The sequence below is a fragment of the Herpailurus yagouaroundi genome, unplaced genomic scaffold, assembly GCF_014898765.1.
Source record: "Herpailurus yagouaroundi ecotype Mexico unplaced genomic scaffold, PumYag 192, whole genome shotgun sequence".
NCBI lineage: Eukaryota > Metazoa > Chordata > Mammalia > Carnivora > Felidae > Herpailurus > Herpailurus yagouaroundi.
The window spans coordinates 17,410,338-17,430,499 of NW_024412423.1; the positions used below are offsets into that span (position 1 = coordinate 17,410,338).

At 38.4% G+C, this 20,162-nt stretch overlaps 1 protein-coding gene across 1 annotated transcript in view; it reads left to right on the top strand.

Moving 5' to 3' along the window:
• The first annotated feature begins 225 nt into the window (after positions 1–225).
• The window catches only part of CHSY3 (chondroitin sulfate synthase 3), a 291,248-nt gene continuing 271,311 nt past the window's right edge, over positions 226–20,162 (top strand). Inside the window, exons 1-2 of the mRNA XM_040444386.1 lie at positions 226–1,033; positions 3,465–3,748. Coding sequence (XP_040300320.1) covers positions 226–1,033; positions 3,465–3,748 — 1,092 coding nt within the window. The remainder of the gene's footprint in view (positions 1,034–3,464; positions 3,749–20,162) is intronic.

Genomic DNA, 20,162 nt, shown 5'->3' on the forward strand with positions numbered 1-20,162 from the left:
TTCGGAGCCCGGACCTAGAGCCGAGCGGGGAGCGCGGCCGGCAGCGGCAACCCGCAGTGGGCCAGGCGCCCGGAGCGCTCCGACCGTGAGCCGGCGTCGGCGCCTCGGCGGCGGGCAGCGGCCCGGGCTGGGGGCGCTGAGGCGGAGGAGGGGCGGGTGTGAGCCGCGGGACCCGCGCGCAGCGCCGCAGCCACTCAGCTAGCGTCCGCGCCGGGGGCAGTCGCGATGGCCGTGCGCTCCCGCCGCCCGTGGATGAGCGTGGCACTGGGGCTGGTTCTGGGCTTCACCGCCGCGTCCTGGCTCATCGCCCCCAGAGTGGCCGAGCTAAGCGAGAGGAAGAGACGCGGCTCCAGCCTCTGCTCCTACTACGGCCGCTCGGCCGCTGGCCCCGGCGCTGGCGCGCAGCGGCCGCTCCCCCAACCTCAGCCCCGGCCGCGGCTGGAGCAGTCGCCGCCCCCCGCGCGCCAGGAGCTTCAGGGGCCGCCGCTGCCACAGGCAGCGCTTGGAGCAACCAGTTTTCGGAGCAGCCCCTGGCAACAGCCACCTCCGCTGCAGCAGCGGCGGCGAGGACGCGAGCCCGAAGGCGCAACGGGGCTGCCAGGCGCCCCCGGGGCCGAAGGGGAACCCGAGGAGGAGGACGGGGGCGCGGCTGGGCAGCGGAGAAGCGGCCGGCCGGGGAGTAGCCACAACGGCAGCGGGGACGGGGGCGCTGCCGCCCCGAGCTCCCGACCCCGGGATTTCCTGTATGTGGGAGTGATGACCGCGCAGAAGTACCTGGGCAGCCGCGCGCTAGCGGCGCAGCGGACCTGGGCGCGCTTCATCCCCGGCCGCGTGGAGTTTTTTTCCAGTGAGCAGCCCCCCAACGCCGCAATGAGCCAGCCCCCGCCACCCCTGCCTGTCATCGCGCTACCGGGGGTGGACGACTCCTACCCTCCCCAGAAAAAGTCCTTCATGATGATCAAGTACATGCACGACCACTACCTGGACAAGTATGAGTGGTTTATGCGCGCCGACGACGATGTCTACATCAAAGGTGACCTCCCAGCGCCGGCTGTCCCGCCTGCCCGCTGGCCCCCACCCTCTTCTCCCGAATCCTTCCTCTGCAGCCAGCCCTAATCCCTGCCCAGCCCCTCTCTGCTTTGCTGCCAGCACGTGCTCTGAGCTCCTGCAGCCCCCAGCCCTCGGTCCCCACCCCTCGCATCCGCCCACCATGCCTAGTCCGCTCCTCCTCTTCTGCTGCAGTCTGGACCCTCCTCACACCTGACCGGTTTTATTAGCCTTTCGCACTCTTGCTGTTCTCCTTTCCGCCCAGCGCTTGCCCCTACTCTTCACTCTGTGTCAACGCTGAGGAAAGGGACTTTAGGGTTAGCCAAAGGCGTTTCCTACTCTGTCCTCTTCCGAAAGCCGGGGTGGTAGTAGTTTCCCAAATCTATCTAGAGGGGCGTGTCCTCAGGAAAGGAAGGGAAGACCGAGGAAGCGGGCGAGAGCCGGTCTGGATACGGGTGTTCTAGCTTTATTCCACAACCCTTTTGTTTTGATTGGATCTAGCGCGGTTTCAGAAATGGTGAGATTAAGGAATTATTTTCGCTATTCGGGACTGTTCCCTCTGCGTTTCCTTCCCTCTCTTACGACCCCGTCAAGCCCCGGGAGTCCTTGAGCACCCACACCCACATCGCTCCAGCGCGCACCTCCTTCCAGCCACAGCAGTGCTGCACAGAGTCGGGCCCTAACCCCCACCCCGCCCCCCGCCCACCTCAATAAAACCCCGGGCGGAGGAGAGCATTTTCAGGAATTGGTGGTGCGCAGAAGGTGAGAGCGCGGGTGACTTATCCAGACCCCAGGAGCTCCAAGCTGTATTAGCATGTACTAAGGTGGATCCTTTCCAGTCCATCTTGGTGGCGGCGGCGATAAGCAGAGGCTTGGAGTCCTTCCCCAAAACCACGCGCAGCCACAGCAGGAGAAAACTTTGTCAGTTTTAAAAGAGGCGCGGTCTTTCACCCTCATCGTGGGTGGCTCTGGCCAGAGGTTTCTAAACTCAGCAGAGAGAAGTTCTTAAGAGCGGGAGTAAATCTTCCCAGTACCGCCCGCTGTGGAGATGGACGCAAGGGAAGTCTCAGGGTTGTGTTGAAGTAGGGTCTCCCAGTGCTTCCTCCATTTCCCAGCTTCTTGGTCAAAGGGGGGCAGCCCTTCCTTACTGTTAAGAAAGCCTCGTGGCTTTCTCCTTATCCAGGTAGTCTTTCACAGGATTCAAGGAAAAACAAACAAATTCCGTTTTGGCTCAGGGAGTGAATGTGGAGTAATAACTAGAGATTTCTTGGGGTTAGGTTGGGAAGAGCGAAGTCATTCCATTGGTGATTCGATACAAAAATAAATGGTTGCCTTTCTAATGAATACGGTATCTTACAGACAGATTTCAGATGTATAGCTATCTATAGCTATAAGTGATAGATCCCTTCTAGTCCCCTTGTCTTCTGCGTATGGTTGAAGTCACAAAGGTTTCCTGGCAGAAGTTTGCCACACTTGACAGAGAATTTCTAAAATGCACGAACAGCATCTACTTCTGTCATTTCTCTTAATGGTTTGAAAGACTGTCCTTCAGAACACCGAAGTGCCATATTCATTCCATCTCTATTAAGAATGAAATGCATTTTGAATTAAGAACCCAATAATAGCTAAAACTCACTGAAATCCAAGGGGGAGGGGGGGAGGTGTGGCGTGGCTTCAAGATAAATGACTGCAGATGAGTTCTCATCAAAAAACAATAGTAAAGATGCTGACTGGGAATATAAAGAAGGTGGCTACTTCATTGTGTCGCTTTGTAGAATACCAAATGTGTTTTAGCTACACAATTTGACGTTTAAGTGGTTTTTCTTGATGAACTTACATACTGTAAGGAAACCAATTATATTATTATTTTAACAAATGTTTATTTTTTCCAAAAAGGTATTTTCAAAGTTACCAAGTTAAATTCCAACACAACTTTAATATTCTTTCTCTCTCTCAATTTTTGTTTGTATGTGACTCAAGTTTAGTTCAGGACAAAACACGACCAATTTATCAGGAAAAAATACTAATCGGATATCAACAATCTGCCAATCAGTGCTGAATATAAATGTTGTTATTTTCTGAAAATTTTATCATTAACTCAGATATGCTAAGAAATTTATCATTAATCTCCTATCATAATCTCACCTTTTACAAAAAAAAGTGTGGTGATTATTATACTTAAGGTTTTCCAGTGACCTTGAGTAGAAGGTTAAGAACATTTTATTATGACTTAATTAGTAACGGAAATTTCATAGTTTTAAAGTAATAGAATATTCAGAGAGGTCTTTCTTCCTTTCAGCTGTATTATGACTTTTGGGGAGTTTGTGCACAATGTTGAAAGGTCTTTCCCTTACTTTGTATGTTCTAAATGATTACGAAATTAGGAAAAGGAGAGATTGTTGCCTTTCTCTTTGTAGGTGATAAGTTAGAAGAGTTTCTTCGATCACTCAATAGCAGCAAGCCTCTCTACCTGGGCCAGACTGGCCTGGGGAACATTGAAGAACTTGGAAAATTGGGGCTGGAGCCTGGAGAGAACTTCTGTATGGGAGGACCTGGCATGATCTTCAGTCGAGAGGTTCTCAGGAGGATGGTGCCACATATTGGTGAATGCCTCAGAGAAATGTACACGACTCATGAGGACGTGGAAGTAGGACGATGTGTTCGACGCTTTGGTGGAACTCAGTGCGTCTGGTCTTATGAGGTAAGACAGGCTGTGATGAAAATGTTCACATGTTATAGATTCTTGCCAGTTTATTGCCTGGGGCAATGACTATGTTTATTCTCTTGCTTGAAAATGACAGCATCAGCCGTGTATGGACACAAGGGTGATTGTGGGGAATAACTTTCTTCACAGAGCCGAGGCCTGTGGGAGGTGTTTTTTATTAACATGGCCCTTAACTTTAAGCAGGAATCTGTATATATGGTCACATCTCTGGAAGATGCTCTTTCCCCTCTATTTGCTTTATTGGTGTTGATATACGTGCTTATCCATTTCCTGTCTCTAACAAGGGGACTAATTTTATTCTCTTGGGTTGTAGCTTTTAGCATTTGGTACTTGGTTGGTTGTTGCTGTTGTTGTTTTGGTTAGGTGTATAATTGCATCTCTTTGTTTCCGAACAGTTTAAGTTTTCTTGGGAGATTTTCAGGTGGAAATTTAACATGCATGTTTTTAAATCATAGGAAAAGTTAACTCATAGGGTATCATTTATGATAGATTTATTCACAAAATAAAGGGGGCTTGTTACCTGGGAAAATAGAAGAAGTTATGAAGATGTTAAGTAACTGTTTAGTATTATGACTGGTTCCCTACAATTGGTCTCTGTCTGCCGTTCTATTTTCTGAACAGCAGCTGTTGTTTATATAATCTGAGTTAGGAACTGTTCTTTTATTGTGATAATTAGTTTTATGAAATACTCTGGGATTTTTTTTTCCTTCAGAAATTTGTTTTGAAGAGAAATACAATTTTGTTTGAAATAGTTTTCCTAAAGGTTAGTGTTAGTAAAAATTTGATTTAACATTTGGTGTATTGCAGTTTTGAGTAGTTTGGTTTTCAGGTCATTGGAGTTTGATATACTCAGCTGCACACATATGTAAATTATAACTTAACTCATTTTTTTATCTTTTCAAATTTTTCTTGTCTCCCGGTATAGAAGAAACATGCAAATAGGTTCCTTGAGAAGTCATGATACCTCAAGATTACACAGTTACTTTGTAATTACTTTAGTAATTACTGTGTAATTATTTTAGTTAATTTTGCTTTATTTATTTTTTTTTAATTTTTTTTTTCAACGTTTATTTATTTTTGGGACAGAGAGAGACAGAGCATGAACGGGGGAGGGGCAGAGAGAGAGGGAGACACAGAATCGGAAACAGGCTCCAGGCTCTGAGCCATCAGCCCAGAGCCCGACGCGGGGCTCAAACTCACGGACTGCAAGATCGTGACCTGGCTGAAGTCGGACGCTTAACCGACTGCGCCACCCAGGCGCCCCTAATTTTGCTTTATTTTTAATACTTTGTGGTATTTACACTTTTAGGGACTATTTCTTCTATCTATTAAAGAAACTAAAAATTATCAATAAATAGTTATTTGGAATATGTACTATGCAAATTTAAAAATGTTATTACCTCATTTCTTTTGATACTAAAATTGTAATTTTTCTTTTGTATAACTATGACTACCCTGTAGAATAAAAATGTTTGCAATGCAAGAACATTATAGTTAAAAATAGGTATTATAGAATAAACTCACTGAAAAATATTTGTTTCTCCATTTACTATAAAACTAACTGAAAGGCATAAAACAAATACCCAGTATAGAAAACATATTAGGTTGATTTTGTTTATATGAAGATACAACTTTGGAGACATTCACTCTGTATGGATGAGTAAACAAAATTATTGATATTTAAAAATAGAGATGGAAATTTATAATGTTTTATTTGGTACTTTATTGCCTTAACATCACATAAGAGGTCTTAATGAACCTTTTGTTTAAATGTCCTTCCCTTCAAGTTTTCGTTGATCCTGCCGTCTTCATCTAGCTGTGAACCCATTTCATCTAGCTGTGAACCCATTTCATCTAGCTGTGTACCCATTTATGTTCCAGGAGAGTAAAGTAAACTCAGGTGACCTACATGCTCAAGAATCGACTTAATATTTTATTTTTAATATAGGCATTTTATAGTGGAACTTTAGGTCATATCATAAGCTGACATAAAAGAACAGATACACCAAGAAATTGCAAATCTTACAAGATGTAATGTCATGATCACAGTATTTTCATTAACTTTTCAAAATACATTTAAATTTACACTCATACTAGGTTATCAACTGATTTCACCATCTATATGAAGAAATCATTTCTATATTTTTTTCCTCGCAAAAGAAAATATTATTCTCTAAAGTTGTGCTGTTTTAGAAGATTGACTTTATCTTTTGCTTAACAATTACATAGAATTTACTTTGTTTTGGAATATCAGTTTTTAAAGAGCTATTTAAACATAATTTTGAGGGGGCATTGCTTTGGTAGTACAAAGTCTCAGGTCTTGTTTAAAGGAATGATGGAACATTTCCTGGCCAAGGTATTTATTAAATAGCATCTGTTAAGAAATTTAGTAATGGTAAATATACAATTAAGTAATAATTTAAGCATGTTAATATTAGGATGCGTTCTGTGTTATATGGGACTCCTGAGTAGATCAGTTGGATCACAGCCAAACTAAGGTTTTCCAGTTTAGATTTTAGGTTAGTTCATCTGATGTCCATTCTTTGCTACTCTTCACATTATTTGAAAAGAATCCTCTATTTTACTGTACACTGGTGTCCTCAGTAAAGATGAAATTGTACATCTGGTCGTATAACAAGCTATGAAAGGATCTTTAACTTTGTTTTCTTTTTTCTTTTAAAAGATCCATCTGTGATAGAATTCTCTTAAAATCTTGAATTTTCTTTATCTATACCTTTCATGGATTTCAGAATTTTGTTTGGCTTTTCCTCCTAATAAAAGTTCTTACAGAGTTAAAAGCACTGCCTATGAATTTTGAGTTTAAATATATGAAGCATTCATGGTGCAATATTATCTTTTAAAAATGATAAACAGGCTTGAAGATCTTCCAGGAAGAGGATTGGGCAAACATAATTAAACTATATAGACTTTGTAGCTTTTCTTTATAATAAATTACAATTTTTATAAAACCTAGAAATCTTTTAGTATTATTTACTGTTCAATGAAAGTATACTTTCTCTGTTTTATATACAATTTAGCATTAATTGAGAGAGAGAGAGGATACACTTGAACTTGGGTTTGAGTTCTCTTGTCTTTGGTAAGTTAGTTCTTTGATCCTTGTTTAGTTCAACTGAAATTGGACATTATTACAGTGTCTGTTACATAATTTTTGGAGAAGATTAAGTGAATTGGCGAGAAAACCTATGTAAAGCCCTTCATATAGTGTTTAGTACACAGTAAATTTTCAATAAATGTTAATTATTATAGCCATAATTGTTGCTGAATAGATCATGTATTATACATAACATGGATTCATTGATATTTTATTATATTTTTTAATGATTAGTAATGAATGATTTGTCTATATCAAAAGAGTCAAACTAAAAATAAACTGAATTCTTTTCAGTTAAAGAATCCAACTTTAAGGTTTTTTGGCAAAGAGCAAGAAAGTTTCAAAAATACTGAAAGTATGGGGATTCCATGTCAGTAGAACTTACTATAAAACATGGAAGTCTGCATGTTTAAATGATGCATTACACATATTTGCTTCAGTCTTTGAGCACCATAATAATAGTTTATCTTAGAAAAACAGTGTGGAAAATATTATCTAACAAGTGATGATCTAATATACATATTTAAGGAATCTCAAATAGATCAGACTCAATATTAAAAAAAATATATATTGTATAGGTTTCTAGATGGTTTGCCGGAACAATAGCCCCTTTTTCTGAGTTTCTCTGGAATTTTCAGTAGAAACAGAGGTTAATAGTGTCTCATTCTGCAATCAACTATATGGACACCAGGAACTTGGCTTTCAAGTAGCTAGAACCTGTTCCTGTGGTGCTCACTTTTGCAGGAAATGATGGATAGCTTTACTTCCTCCCTGGGGTAAGGTCCTCATGGTCTGGGAAAAATGTCTTGCATGGGGGCTTCTTGCTTTGTTTCTCTCTCTGTCATCTCCTCCCCTTTTACTTTTTTCTTTCTGTATTTAATGATATATAAAATAGATTACAAATGCATTTGGTATGCACCACTTTTCATCAAGTTCTTAGTAAATTAACGTGCTTATGATAGACCAGCTTCTATGTCACAAGAGATCACAGAATATGCGCCCAGATCACTCCTAGGGTGCAGGAATGACTTGACCTCTTCTGACTAAAGAGGCCTTTAGTTGCTGATCAGCCTCAGATGGACTGGTTCTCTGTGTGCCTAAGACCATTGGAGAGTCAGAATTATGATTCTCCCTTTGGTACTTGGAGGTAGAAACATCTAGAGTCCTAGGACATATGGCATATGTTAATCAACACACTTCATGGGTTGCTGTTGTACTCATTTATACCTCAAATTGTGTAAGTAAAGATTACTAACTAAAGCATGTTCGTGAAAAATCATTCTATTTTATTCATTCTGTGAGTGTGAGAATTTATTGGCATCTACTGTTGGCTAAGTTCGCTTTTGTGGTAGAGCTCTATCTTGGCTACTGTTTTTCTAGTTCTCTGAGCTGCAATCTGGCAGCTTGGGAGGCTGCATATGGCTCTTAAACATTGTTTGGCTCATGGAGTGTTTTAAGGTTTTCTGTTTTTGTTTTCAGATGCTTTTAGGAGAGGCCGGCAGTCTTCAGTCCCCTTCATATCCTAATTCTAACAACAGGCTTCCCTTGCATGTTTATTTTAACTGCCTGGCCCAGGTATGCTTATGAGTCCTGATATTTTGAGGCAGATAATGCACATGTTGAAATTTTCTCTAATTAAAATATTCTCTAGAAGATGAAATGACTTTCTAGTGAGAATGAGATGCGTATTTTAAATACTGTAATTTACAGAAGAATTTTTTCCAACTTGGCTGTTAGAATTGTGTGTCATATAATATAGTTATACTTCCTTTGTTGTAGGTGTATTTTTAGTAACTAGAAAGTCCTCACTGTTAAAAAAAAAAAAAAAAACAGTTCAGCCAATCCAGTTTCAGCATGTGCCTTAGGAGAATTGCAAGTTCTATTTCTTTGGTTTCTGTTTTAGTGCGATCCTTTATATTCAAGCATTAAGTGATTTTAATTTTAATGATTCTTCTTCTCCCTATGAGGGAGTTTTACATTTCATCTAAGACTCATCTTCAGAACGGTGTGTATTTATCTTCTTAATGTTTATAGTTAAATGGAGCCAGAGAATGCATGTGTCTTTATTTCATTCAATTAAATGTTGTTTCGAATAAAATATAGCTCTATATTGATAAAGATATTTCTCTATGGGCTTAAAAACCATTTCTTAGGACTAAACAGATTTTTTATTAGATTCCTTAAAGAGTTAATTTCAAGCCAGGATGTCTTATGTCTCATCTTGGCCCCCTAAAGGCTATAAACACCCTAGAAAATTCCATTATTTCACAAAAGGATATGTTCTGGAAGTGTTTCCCTGGGCTTATAATACCAGAGAGCTATACCATAAAAAACTTAACTACATATAAGTTCTTCATAACATAACCATTAAGGTTAAAATAGTTGTGCCATTCTTAAAGGGCTATTGTACATCCTCCCTGGCATCTTCCTGTTAACTTAGGGGCTTCACTCTTCTACAATGCTAATTTTGCTGTATCATGAACATGGTTTATGCCCCCAGAGTATATTAATATGTATGGAGAAGCATAAGTGGGGACTTGGATCAAAAATTCAGTCGTTCAAACATCTTTTCTTGGTTCTTATTCACAGTTTAGTTTTTAACTAAAAGCGGTAACCTGCTCACACCTACCCTTCCCACCCCCATTTCGCTTGTCAGATGAAATCATCATGCATTGATTTTATGCAGCTTCTTTTCTGCTACATTGTTTTCTTCCTTGTACAAAATGAAATTGCATCCCAAGTTGAAGGAGAAACATGGTGTGGTTTTTCCATATTTTGTAGTCTTAGCTAGTTTATTGTTATTGTTAATGGATGCCTTATCACTTGAATTGTGACAACATATGCTTTATAAGATGATTCTGACAAATTGTGGAAAATAGTAAGTGAGAAAGATGCCTCCACACAATGTGAAATAAGTTCCATGACGACATAAATACTATCTTAGATTAAAAGCTTTGGATATTTTTCCTCCTTAATTGATCATAAGTATACTAATTTCCTGAAGAAATTCCAAGTCAACTTTTTACTTCTGCTTGCTTTGTCTTGGTCTCCAAAAAACCCCCTATGTTTTTAGAAACATTTATTTCAGTCTCTTTTCTATCGAATGAATTAGTGTTCATCATGCAAATAAATGTATTCAGTAATACAACTGATACGGCATTTTCCTTTGATAATAACATGTTACATGTTTTGAGCAAAGGTGTGCCTTTTAATAATGAGGTATTTGAGCTAGCCATAAATTTCATTAAAATAAAAAATTCAGCGTCTTTAGTCATCTGAGTCATTATTTGATATGATTGAACAATAAGAAAGCCTGAGTAAACTGAAAAATTAAGGGATTGCCGTTCCCTCAGAATTCTAACGTTCTGTTCATTTACTGTCCTAATTATTAAACAACACTCTAGTTAAGGCTTAACCACATACAAATAATTTTGAATGATAACATGCATTTAAGGTGACCCTGTCTTAGAAAGGTGTGGGACATTTATGGCACAGTATGTGATAAGTTTCTAAATTAACTAAATCAAAGCAATGCTAAAAAAAAAATCAGCAAACCCTGTTTTGAAACTAACTAATGAATGGAATGGATTTCTTAATTCATTGAGTTTCTAAAATCTTTACTCACCATTTGTCACTCAAGCTCTGTCCCTCATTCTTCACTGTCAATGGCATCTGCACTTTTCATTGTCTCTTTCAGTTTCATTCATTAAAGAGAGATAGCTGAAAAAATATATGCATGCTAATAAAAGTAGTATGCAATAAAATTAAATTCAAATGTGAAGAAATAAAGGAAAAAGGAAAATGTAGAAAAATAAAAAAAAATCTTTAAAAATGTGGGTTGGGCTCATGTTTTGCTGTTGTTAAAGAGAACTTTACCTAGATACTGAGACCTGAAAGAGATCTTTCCCAAAGAACAGAGAGGGGCTCTGAGGGATCACAAAACTCAGCACCACTTCTGTGAGTAGAACAGTATGAATTGTTTCAGTATTTCTTGTAAATCACCTCAACATAAGCCAGGAGTGCCACACAGACAGGCAGTTCTGCATGAGGAGTTCTACTTGGAGACAGTGCAATTATGTTCAAGTGCACCATTGCCTCCTGCCTTACTTGATTTTATTTTAAAATTTAGAATAGCTTTCAGAAAGCCCTTCATGGATATTGCCTCTCGCTACGATGTTTCATAGTAGGTTGGCCAACAGGAAGTTTGAGTTACGCATGTTCTCTGGCGAGAACCCAGAATATATCTGTTGTGTCATTGGTTAAGGACAGCTACATGATTGTTCTTTGCTCATCAAGAGGATGATGGAAACACTAGCTACACATGGAGAAATCAAACCAGATTAGAGACCCAATGGCCGTCCCACCTGAGGAGCTCAGAGTGAAGTCCAAGAGAATTCCTAACATCTTGGCCTAGAATTAGCAATGTGGTTACCTCGCTATCAAGTTGATTATTAGAAATGTCTATTTTCATTAATTCGATAATTTATTGTATAATCATATAAGTTATGTAATTTTTATTACTTTTTTATATAAATGTAAGTTTAATTTTAGGTAAAATTTGCACGCCCAAATGAAAACATTGAACAATCAACATTTTAATGAAAAAATCTCTTTTAATCTAATGTTCCTATAGATAGAAATAAATTTTATATGAGTTGAGTATATTTAATACCCATGATGAGTGTTACAAAGTATGAGAAAAATTACAGTGGTAAATTAAATTTAAACTAGTCTGCCTTAGAATTCAGTCATCTCACATCTTATATAGCTGGCCGATTTCATTTGCCCAAATATGTCTCCATCAGCAGTGAACACACATAGACCTTCCTTGTCCTCATGGAGCTCAGAGGGAGGAGGGAGTCCCGCTTCTAACATTGTCTTGCTTTCACGTCTGATACAGAGTTGGGTTTCCCATTTTTGTCATCCTTCCAAATTCTCTTTCATTCTAAGTCAGGAGAGCTCCACTTGGGTTCACCAGTGATGTGTGTGTTGGAACTGGGATCACGGGGTCTTTATCTGAGTTTTCTTAGGTGAACATCTTCCTCTCTTGTTTGTATTAATTTACTTAAGAGGAGTAAAACAAAGGCACGTTTAGTGGTTTGATGGCATGTAAATATATTTTTTGCCTTTTGTAAAGCACAGGCCACTAAGAATTTGTTTTTTAACCAAATCTAGAGCTGGAGTACTTGGCTTCAAGTTGTAGATCTGCCATTCACTAGCTGTATGGCCTGAGACAGTAACTTAACTTCTTTGTGCCTTAGTTTCCTCATCTATCAAATGGATATAATCCCAGTACCCACCTCCTAGAACGGTTGTAAGGGTTAAATGAGTCAATGTATATAACAGCACTCACAATAATGCCTTGGCAGTGTTAAGTGTTCTGCAGCTGTTAGCTATTTTCGCAGAAGCAGAATGGTATAAAACGGTGCCAACTTTACAGAGCCATTGTGAGATGTAAAAAGGTCAACGTATTAGAAGGCCTTAGACTAATGCTTGACACATAATAAGTCCTGTATAACTCTTAACTACTATTAATGTTTTCCAGTGTACAATGTTCATATTCTTTTTTACCCTCATGGGAAAGAGAACGTTGATTGGAAAGGGTTTATTGCAATTGCTTTCTGAAAGATGGGCTTTGCTGTAGCAGGGAACGTGCTGATTCAGTACTTCCTCAGCCTGACTGCACAATTGAATCCCCTGGGGGACTTGGGAAAAAAATCTGATGCTGGAACCCATCCTTGACCCATTATATCAGAATCTCTTAACAGGTGAGACCTGCCACATAGGTGATGTTTCAAACTCCCTAGGTGATTCCAATGTGGCTCTAAGATTTAGACCTCTGTATAACTTTTTTTTAAATCACTCTCTGTATTCAAATATCCAGTCCATTCTTTATTCCTTAAAAATGACTTTTTGTTCTGTTTTACTTTGGGGTAGATCATAGGAGGGAAATCGACATTCTGCATTTCTGTCTATGTTTGTTACTTACCTGTTCCAAAGAGTTAGTGACTGGATTTAAGATAATAAATTTAAAGCCATCACTCATAACTGTAGGTTTTCTTATGGTCTGCTTTTCATGGTTCACATATTACTCTTTTTTTTTTAATTAAAGATAGATTTTAAAACATTCTTAGAAAAAAAATATTTTTTTAACCCATGCAAGGCTAGAGTTTTTATACCTGTTTTTAATATGTTTGAGTAATGTATAGTAACAGAGTTCTTAAAATTATAGGTGGAATGTTTTCATTGACTTGATTGCATTAACATTGACTGGTGACTTGGAGCTCAAAAGGATAAAAGATAACGTAGTATCTGTTTGATTGCGGAAACAGTAATTTATTTACAAACTTTTTTGGGTAAATTTGATTTCAGCCAGTATTTTCAGCAAGTATTTCCATGTCCATGCTATAGTTGACTGCTGTAATGGAGAAAAATATAGGATACACAGGATTGTAAGGGAAGAAGTCCCCAAGGAGAAGAGCAAAGTGCAGTACTTCCTTCAAACTAGACGTCATATACAGGTGCATTGCCAGGTAAGTCAGGGTGCCTGAGGAAGCAAAGGTGGAAGACAGCATGATGGCAAATAGTGTGTTTGCTTCAAGTATGTCTGGAGGTAGGAGAAATGAGGCTCAAAAGCTGTTGGTAGAACTCAGGAAAGGCCTTGTACATCATCTTTAGAGGTTTAGGATTATACCTTGTAGATCACTGATTCTTAGAATCACCTGGGGAGATGTCATTGGTTTAGATACCGTAGTTGTGATGGAGCACTTGTGTAGAATTGCTAAAAATCTCTGGGCAATTGTAATGAGTAGTCAGAGTGGAAAATCAGTTCCATATATCATGGGGAGCTTTGAAGATTATTTTTTTTTCATTGGTGAATGCCATGATCACATTATGCTACAGGTAATGGTTGTAGCATGGAAGGATGGACTTTTTAGTTCCTAGGGATAGTAACAAAAGACAACTAGGATGATATGGTACCAGACCCATGAGAGATGAGTCTTGATGAAAGAGTAAAAGTGGCAGTAGAGGTGAGCCTAGCGAGGAAAGAAAATTGATAGAAGTAGGTGATTGATTACATACAGGGTGTAATGGGGGAGAGTACAAGGTAACTCCTGGGCTTTGGATTCATATGCTAGTACTATTCCCAGAGACCGCGAATAAAGGAAGAAGGGTGAGTGTGGGTGATTGGTGTGTTTCAGGTGTGGGCAGAGGGTGAGGAAAATGGAGGTCCATTTTGGAGACATTGAATTTTGTTTATTATTTATCTATTCAACAAATACTTATTGAACAACGAATATTCCTGGCCCTTTTATAGGAAGAAAAAAAGAGAAAGAAAAGAAATGGGGAAAATTACTGCATTGTTTTCTAGAGGGGAAAAAGAGTAAATCAGTAAGGGAAGGCCGAAAGAGCACAAGACTGTGGGTGTGCAATTTTACATCGGGTGGTTAGGTGGGCTTTACTAAGAAGATGATATTTGAACCATGTGAGGAAGAAGCTCTCCTGCCAAAAGCAGTCAGCAGTCAAGTCAAGACCTTGCCAGAGGGCAGAAGGGAAGCTAGAGTTGAATAACAGGCCAGGAGGGTGAGATCTGAGGGGATAAGGGGTAAGACATCATGTTCAGCTTTGCAGTCCTTTGTAAGTACTTCTTAGTAGAAGATTGAGGCCTACAAAGCTGTTGCTCTCTGAGATTAAGCTGGTAGGAGTATGGCGCTACCGTAGGTATTATCAGACTACGTGAATGCATTTGTTTTAGGCAAGCTTCACTCATGGGTGAAACAGTTATTGTTTAAAATGTAAAAAGAGAAACCATGCCAAAGCCATAGGATTAAAAGATTGTCTAAAATTTAATTTATTAAGAGTCATTGATTTTTAAATTGTTTACAATTCAAATTTTATTTGGTGATTGGAACCAGTAATATTATAAAATGGTTCAAAAACAAGGCATAAAAATAGATATAGTTAAAAATCTTTCAATTCATGGACTCCATCTGCCTGGAGAGGCCTTGCCCCTAACAACTGTCTACTCTTTTTTCCAGAGTTTCTTTTGCATGTGAGACTATGCATGTATAGTATTGCCCACCTCTCGAATTTACATTTTTCACAAGAGGTGGCGTATTATATACATTGCTGTGAATGTTGCTTTTTTCAATAAAGAACATTTCCTGAAGTTATTCTGTCGTTACCTCATTTTCATTAATCTCATTCTCTTTAAAAAAAATCATCATTATCTTTTATTTAAAATTTTTTTTAATGTTTTATTTTTGAGAGAGAGAGAGAGAGCGAGCGAGTGAGTGGAGGAAGGCAGAGAAGAGAGTGAAATCCAGAATCTGAAGCAGGCTCCAGGCTGCTCAGAGCCAGACGGGGGGCTCAAACTCACGAACTATGAGATCATTACCTGAGCTGAAGTTGGATGATTAACCGACAGAGCCACCCAGGCACCCTATTCTCTTATTTATTGTTGCCTAGTATTTAAAAACGAAACTGAAAATTGTCTCTTATTTTAAGAGGCACGGCGTGCATTTATGTGAGAGCAAAAGGAAAATGGACAGTGCAACAGCCTGCAATCAGTATATATATTTCCATCTTTTCTGGATTGCTAAATTAAAAAAAAAATTTTAATGTTTATTTATTATTTGTGAAAGACCAACAGAGCATGAGTGGGGGAGAAGCAGAGAGAGAGGGAGACACAGAATCCAAAGCAGGCTCCAGGCTCTGAGCTGTCAGCACTGAGCCTGACATGGTGCTCGAACTCACGAACCATGAGATGATGACCTGAGCCCGAGTCGGACGCTCAACCGACTGAGCCACCCAGGTGCCCCAGTTGCCAAAATTTTTTATTGTGTGTTTTTTTAAGGTTTTAATCAAATCCCAGTTAGTTGATATACAGTGTAACATTAGTTTCAAGTGTACAATGTAGTGACTCACTGCATCCATACAACCCAGTGCTTATCACAACAATTGCAAACAAACAAAACCAAAAAACTGGGGCACGTGGGTGACTCATTTGGTTAAGCATCCGACTTTTGCTCAGGTTGTGACCTCATAGTTTGTGGGTTTGCGCCCTATGTCAGGCTCTGTGCTGACAGCTCGGATCCTGGAGCCTGCTTCAGATTCTGTGTCTCCCTCTCTCTCTCCCTCTCTCTTTCTCTGCCCCTCCTCCACTCACACTCTGTATCTTTAAAATAAATAAACATTAAAAACAATTTTTTAAAAACCCTGAAAAACCAAAACTAAAATAAATAAATAAATTTTTAAAAAGAGTAACAGACTCCCCACATGGTTAACCCTTTTTAAAAAAAATGTGTATTTGAATATGTAAAATTATTATCTGATTTATTTAAGATATGTATAGTGTGATCTGAAAGGTAGCCTGGTACAAATTGTAATATTAAAAACATATTTTACATCTTTTTTTTTTAATTTTTTTTTCAACGTTTTTATTTATTTTTGGGACAGAGAGAGACAGAGCATGAACGGGGGAGGGGCAGAGAGAGAGGGAGACACAGAATCGGAAACAGGCTCCAGGCTCCGAGCCATCAGCCCAGAGCCTGATGCGGGGCTCGAACTCACGGACCGCGAGATCGTGACCTGGCTGAAGCCAGACGCTTAACCGACTGCGCCACCCAGGCGCCCCTACATCTTTTTTTTAAAGTTTATTCATTTATGTAAATAATCTCTACACCCAATGTGGGGCTGGGACTTAAAACCCCAAGACCAAGAGTTGCCTACTCTTTCACTTGAGCCAGGCAGGTGGCACCCCAAAAGCATATTTTATATTTCTTGAATATGAAGGAAATATTTAAATATGTATTAAATATTAAGGAAATAAATAAATATGATAATATATTACATTTAGCGTATAATATGTTAAGTATGTTTGTTATATTTAATGTAAACATGTATGTAAATATGCATATTTAAATTTATTAACTTAGGAGCTTCTGAGGACAGATTTAATCGAGAGGCACAGAAGTGCTTTACTACTAAACAACCAGTAAGAAGATAACGGGCATAAAGCATAATAAATGTCAAGTCATAAATTTGGGCTTCCATTTTTTATATGTTATTTGCCAGATCTTGTATGCAATATATTATGTCATTGTAAAGTTTCCTGCAGTAGAATTACCAAACAAATTTAGGGTCATTAAAGTGTGGATCTATATTACACAATATTATTTGGCAATAGACTAAAGTTATTTTTACTTCTCTTGAAAATTTTGTTGATAGTTTTAGATAAGTAATTGATTGAATACTTATAGGATATTCTTTGTTATATCTGGAGGTTATTCTTACAGTATAGAACTAAGTTACAAGGTTTCTATCTTGTATGGCTTTTGCTTAGTGTTTAAATACCTTAAGATGCATATATTCCTTTGTGAAACTAGAGTTTAGGAATTATGAACATATAGTCTATTTTATGTCTTAATAGAACATTAGGAGCTTCTGCTACAAATAGATTTAGAGCAGAATACCTTAGATTAATTACATAGCATATAAATCCATCATCCTTAATATCCTACCCATATAATTGCTTACATTAAGGTTCATATGTTTCCTTTATTCATATGTTTCCTTTCTGCATTTCTCATATTTAACCTTTCTCTTATTCCGGTTTCCCATTTTAATTAAATAGCCTTAAAGATTTACAAAATTATAGTCAATTAAATCATGGCAAGAATGTCTGCTGACTTTGAAAAGTCTATAGAAAGACCCAGTATAATCAAATAGCCTTTGTTAATCAGTATTTGCTTTTCTGACAGTACATTTTGTAGTAGTGTTTGTGAATGTTTGCTTTTATTGGTTGTCACCATGTGACTGATGATTACTCTTGTTGTTATACGCATTTGTTGCAATAATATTTATATATTTACTCCAGTAAATTCTGCATATAGATGGTCTAACACTTAATCAATTTTTAAAATAATTTCAAATCCATTTGAATTGATTTGTTTTTTCATTTGAAGAGCATTTCACAGTATACCATAAATTAGATTTTTGAAACCTAAGCAATATAATAAATGGTAGTATATTCATTGAAATACAAAATACATACATAATTATAAAATGATTATGATACTTTTATAATAAAGCAAAATTAGTGTAAATGTAGGTATTTTCATCAGGTCCTGTAAGGTCCTAATTTGAATACATTTTAATTTTTGGTCCTTTTTTTCTTATCTCAACCAAGTTCTAATTTTTGTAATCTTAACAAAATTTTAATTTCCTGTCCTTTATTCTCTTAATGTTTCTTCATTTTCTAGCACTCTTAGTGTTGAAATGCAATTACCAGGTTTTATTCTGCCTCAATCCATTTTAAAAGTAATACCTTAGCTAGCAGATATATAGCCACAGTGGCATTATGAATTTTGATTACACTTCTCTTATAAAACTAAATTGCCATATTAAGGAAGAAAATACATCACCTTATTTCAATTTTGACACTTTTAACACAAGGTCACATGGTTTTGTGTTGTTAAATGCCAGGACCAGCCTGGCAGACACCCTCAAACTCTCCAAGGCTTGTAAAACTTAAATCTCTTTTGCATTAGACCAGAGTTCCATTTCTCCAAGTACCTCATTTGAAGAGTTGCTTGAAACAGTCATAATGAGTGAAATTGATTTTATCAACTTTGACAGATAGTTGTAAAATGTGTCTGGAAATAATGGCGAGCAGATCTGTTCTGATGCTCTCCAGGCTTTATTTTCTAGCAATTACCAGTTGTATAAAATATGTAAGAAATGATGCTGATAATTCCTGATTACATAAAATGTTTTATTTAAAAATTTTTTTAGGGGCGCCTGGGTGGCGCAGTCGGTTAAGCGTCCAACTTCAGCCAGGTCACGATCTCGCGGTCCGTGAGTTCGAGCCCCGCGTCAGGCTCTGAGCTGTCAACACAGAGCCCAGCATGGGGCTTATACTCATGGCTTATACTCATGAGCCAAAGTTGGCCACCCAACCGACTGAGCTACCCAGGTGCCTCCTTTTACCTTTTTAAAGAACCCTGCTTTCACTTTATTCCTTGTCCAAAAGATGATTTGTGACCGAAAATGCTATGTGAAAAAAATATTTTTAGGAATGTGAGTGGTGAATCCCTTTTTTAGTTTTCCATTTCTCCATACTAGTATTGTTTCTCAGTTTACATGCATGACTCTATGGGAGTCATCCAGTTTCCACAACTCTTAGGTAAGTTGAATAAAGAATGATTTTAGCAGTATATTATTCTCATGGCCAGTTCCTATACATTTATTAGTCACATTTTGGAATGTTAGAGATTTGTGAAAATGCTTTTTTTGTTAGTACATTTGCTGTACTTTTTTCTGTAAAGTAGAATTAATGTGGCTTAGACAAACTAATCTAGATATGAATCTAATAGATTTTCTTCTATTTAAAAAATTGGTGGATAATGTTGGCATCATTTTGTAGAGCTGTATTGGTCAGATTTATTTCTTTTGTTTTTTTTTTTTCTTTCCAAGTGTTTGTTTTAGTTCCATTTAGCTAACAGACAGTATAATCTTATTCTCAGGTATAGGGTTTAGTGATTCATCACTTACAATAGTCAGTATTCATCACAATAAGTGCCCTCCTAATACCATCACCTATTTAGCCCATCCCGCTATCTACCTCCCCGCTGGTAACCATCATTTTGTTCTCTGTAAAGTCTGTTTCCTGGTTTACATCTCTCTCTCTTTTTCCCTCTTTGCTCATTTGTTTCGTTTCTTGATTTGTTGTTGATTTGTTTCAAATCCCACATATGAATGAAATCATATGGTATTTGTCTTTCTGTGACTGACTTATTTCACTTAGCATAATACACTCTAGCTCTATACATATTGTTGCAGATGACAAGATTTCATTCTTTTTGATGGCTGAGTAATGTTCCATTGAGTGTGTGTGTGTGTGTGTGTGTGTGTGTGTGTGTGTGTGTGTGTATGTGTATAGATATACCACTTCTTCTTTATCCATTCATCAGTCAGTGGACGTTTGGGCTCTTTCTGTGACTTGGCTATTGTTGATAATGCTGCTATAAGCATGTGTCCCTTCAAATCAGTATTTTTTGTACCCTTGGGTAAATTCCTGGTAGTGCAATTGCTGGGTCATAGGGTAATTCTATTTTGAACTTTCTGAGAAACCTCCATACTGTTCTCCCAGAGTGGCCGCATTAGTTTGCATTCCTACCAACAGTGCATGCAGTGCACATCCTCTCCACATCCTCACCAACACTTGGTGCTTCTTCTCTTTTTGATTTTAGCCATTCTGACAGATGTGAGGTGAGG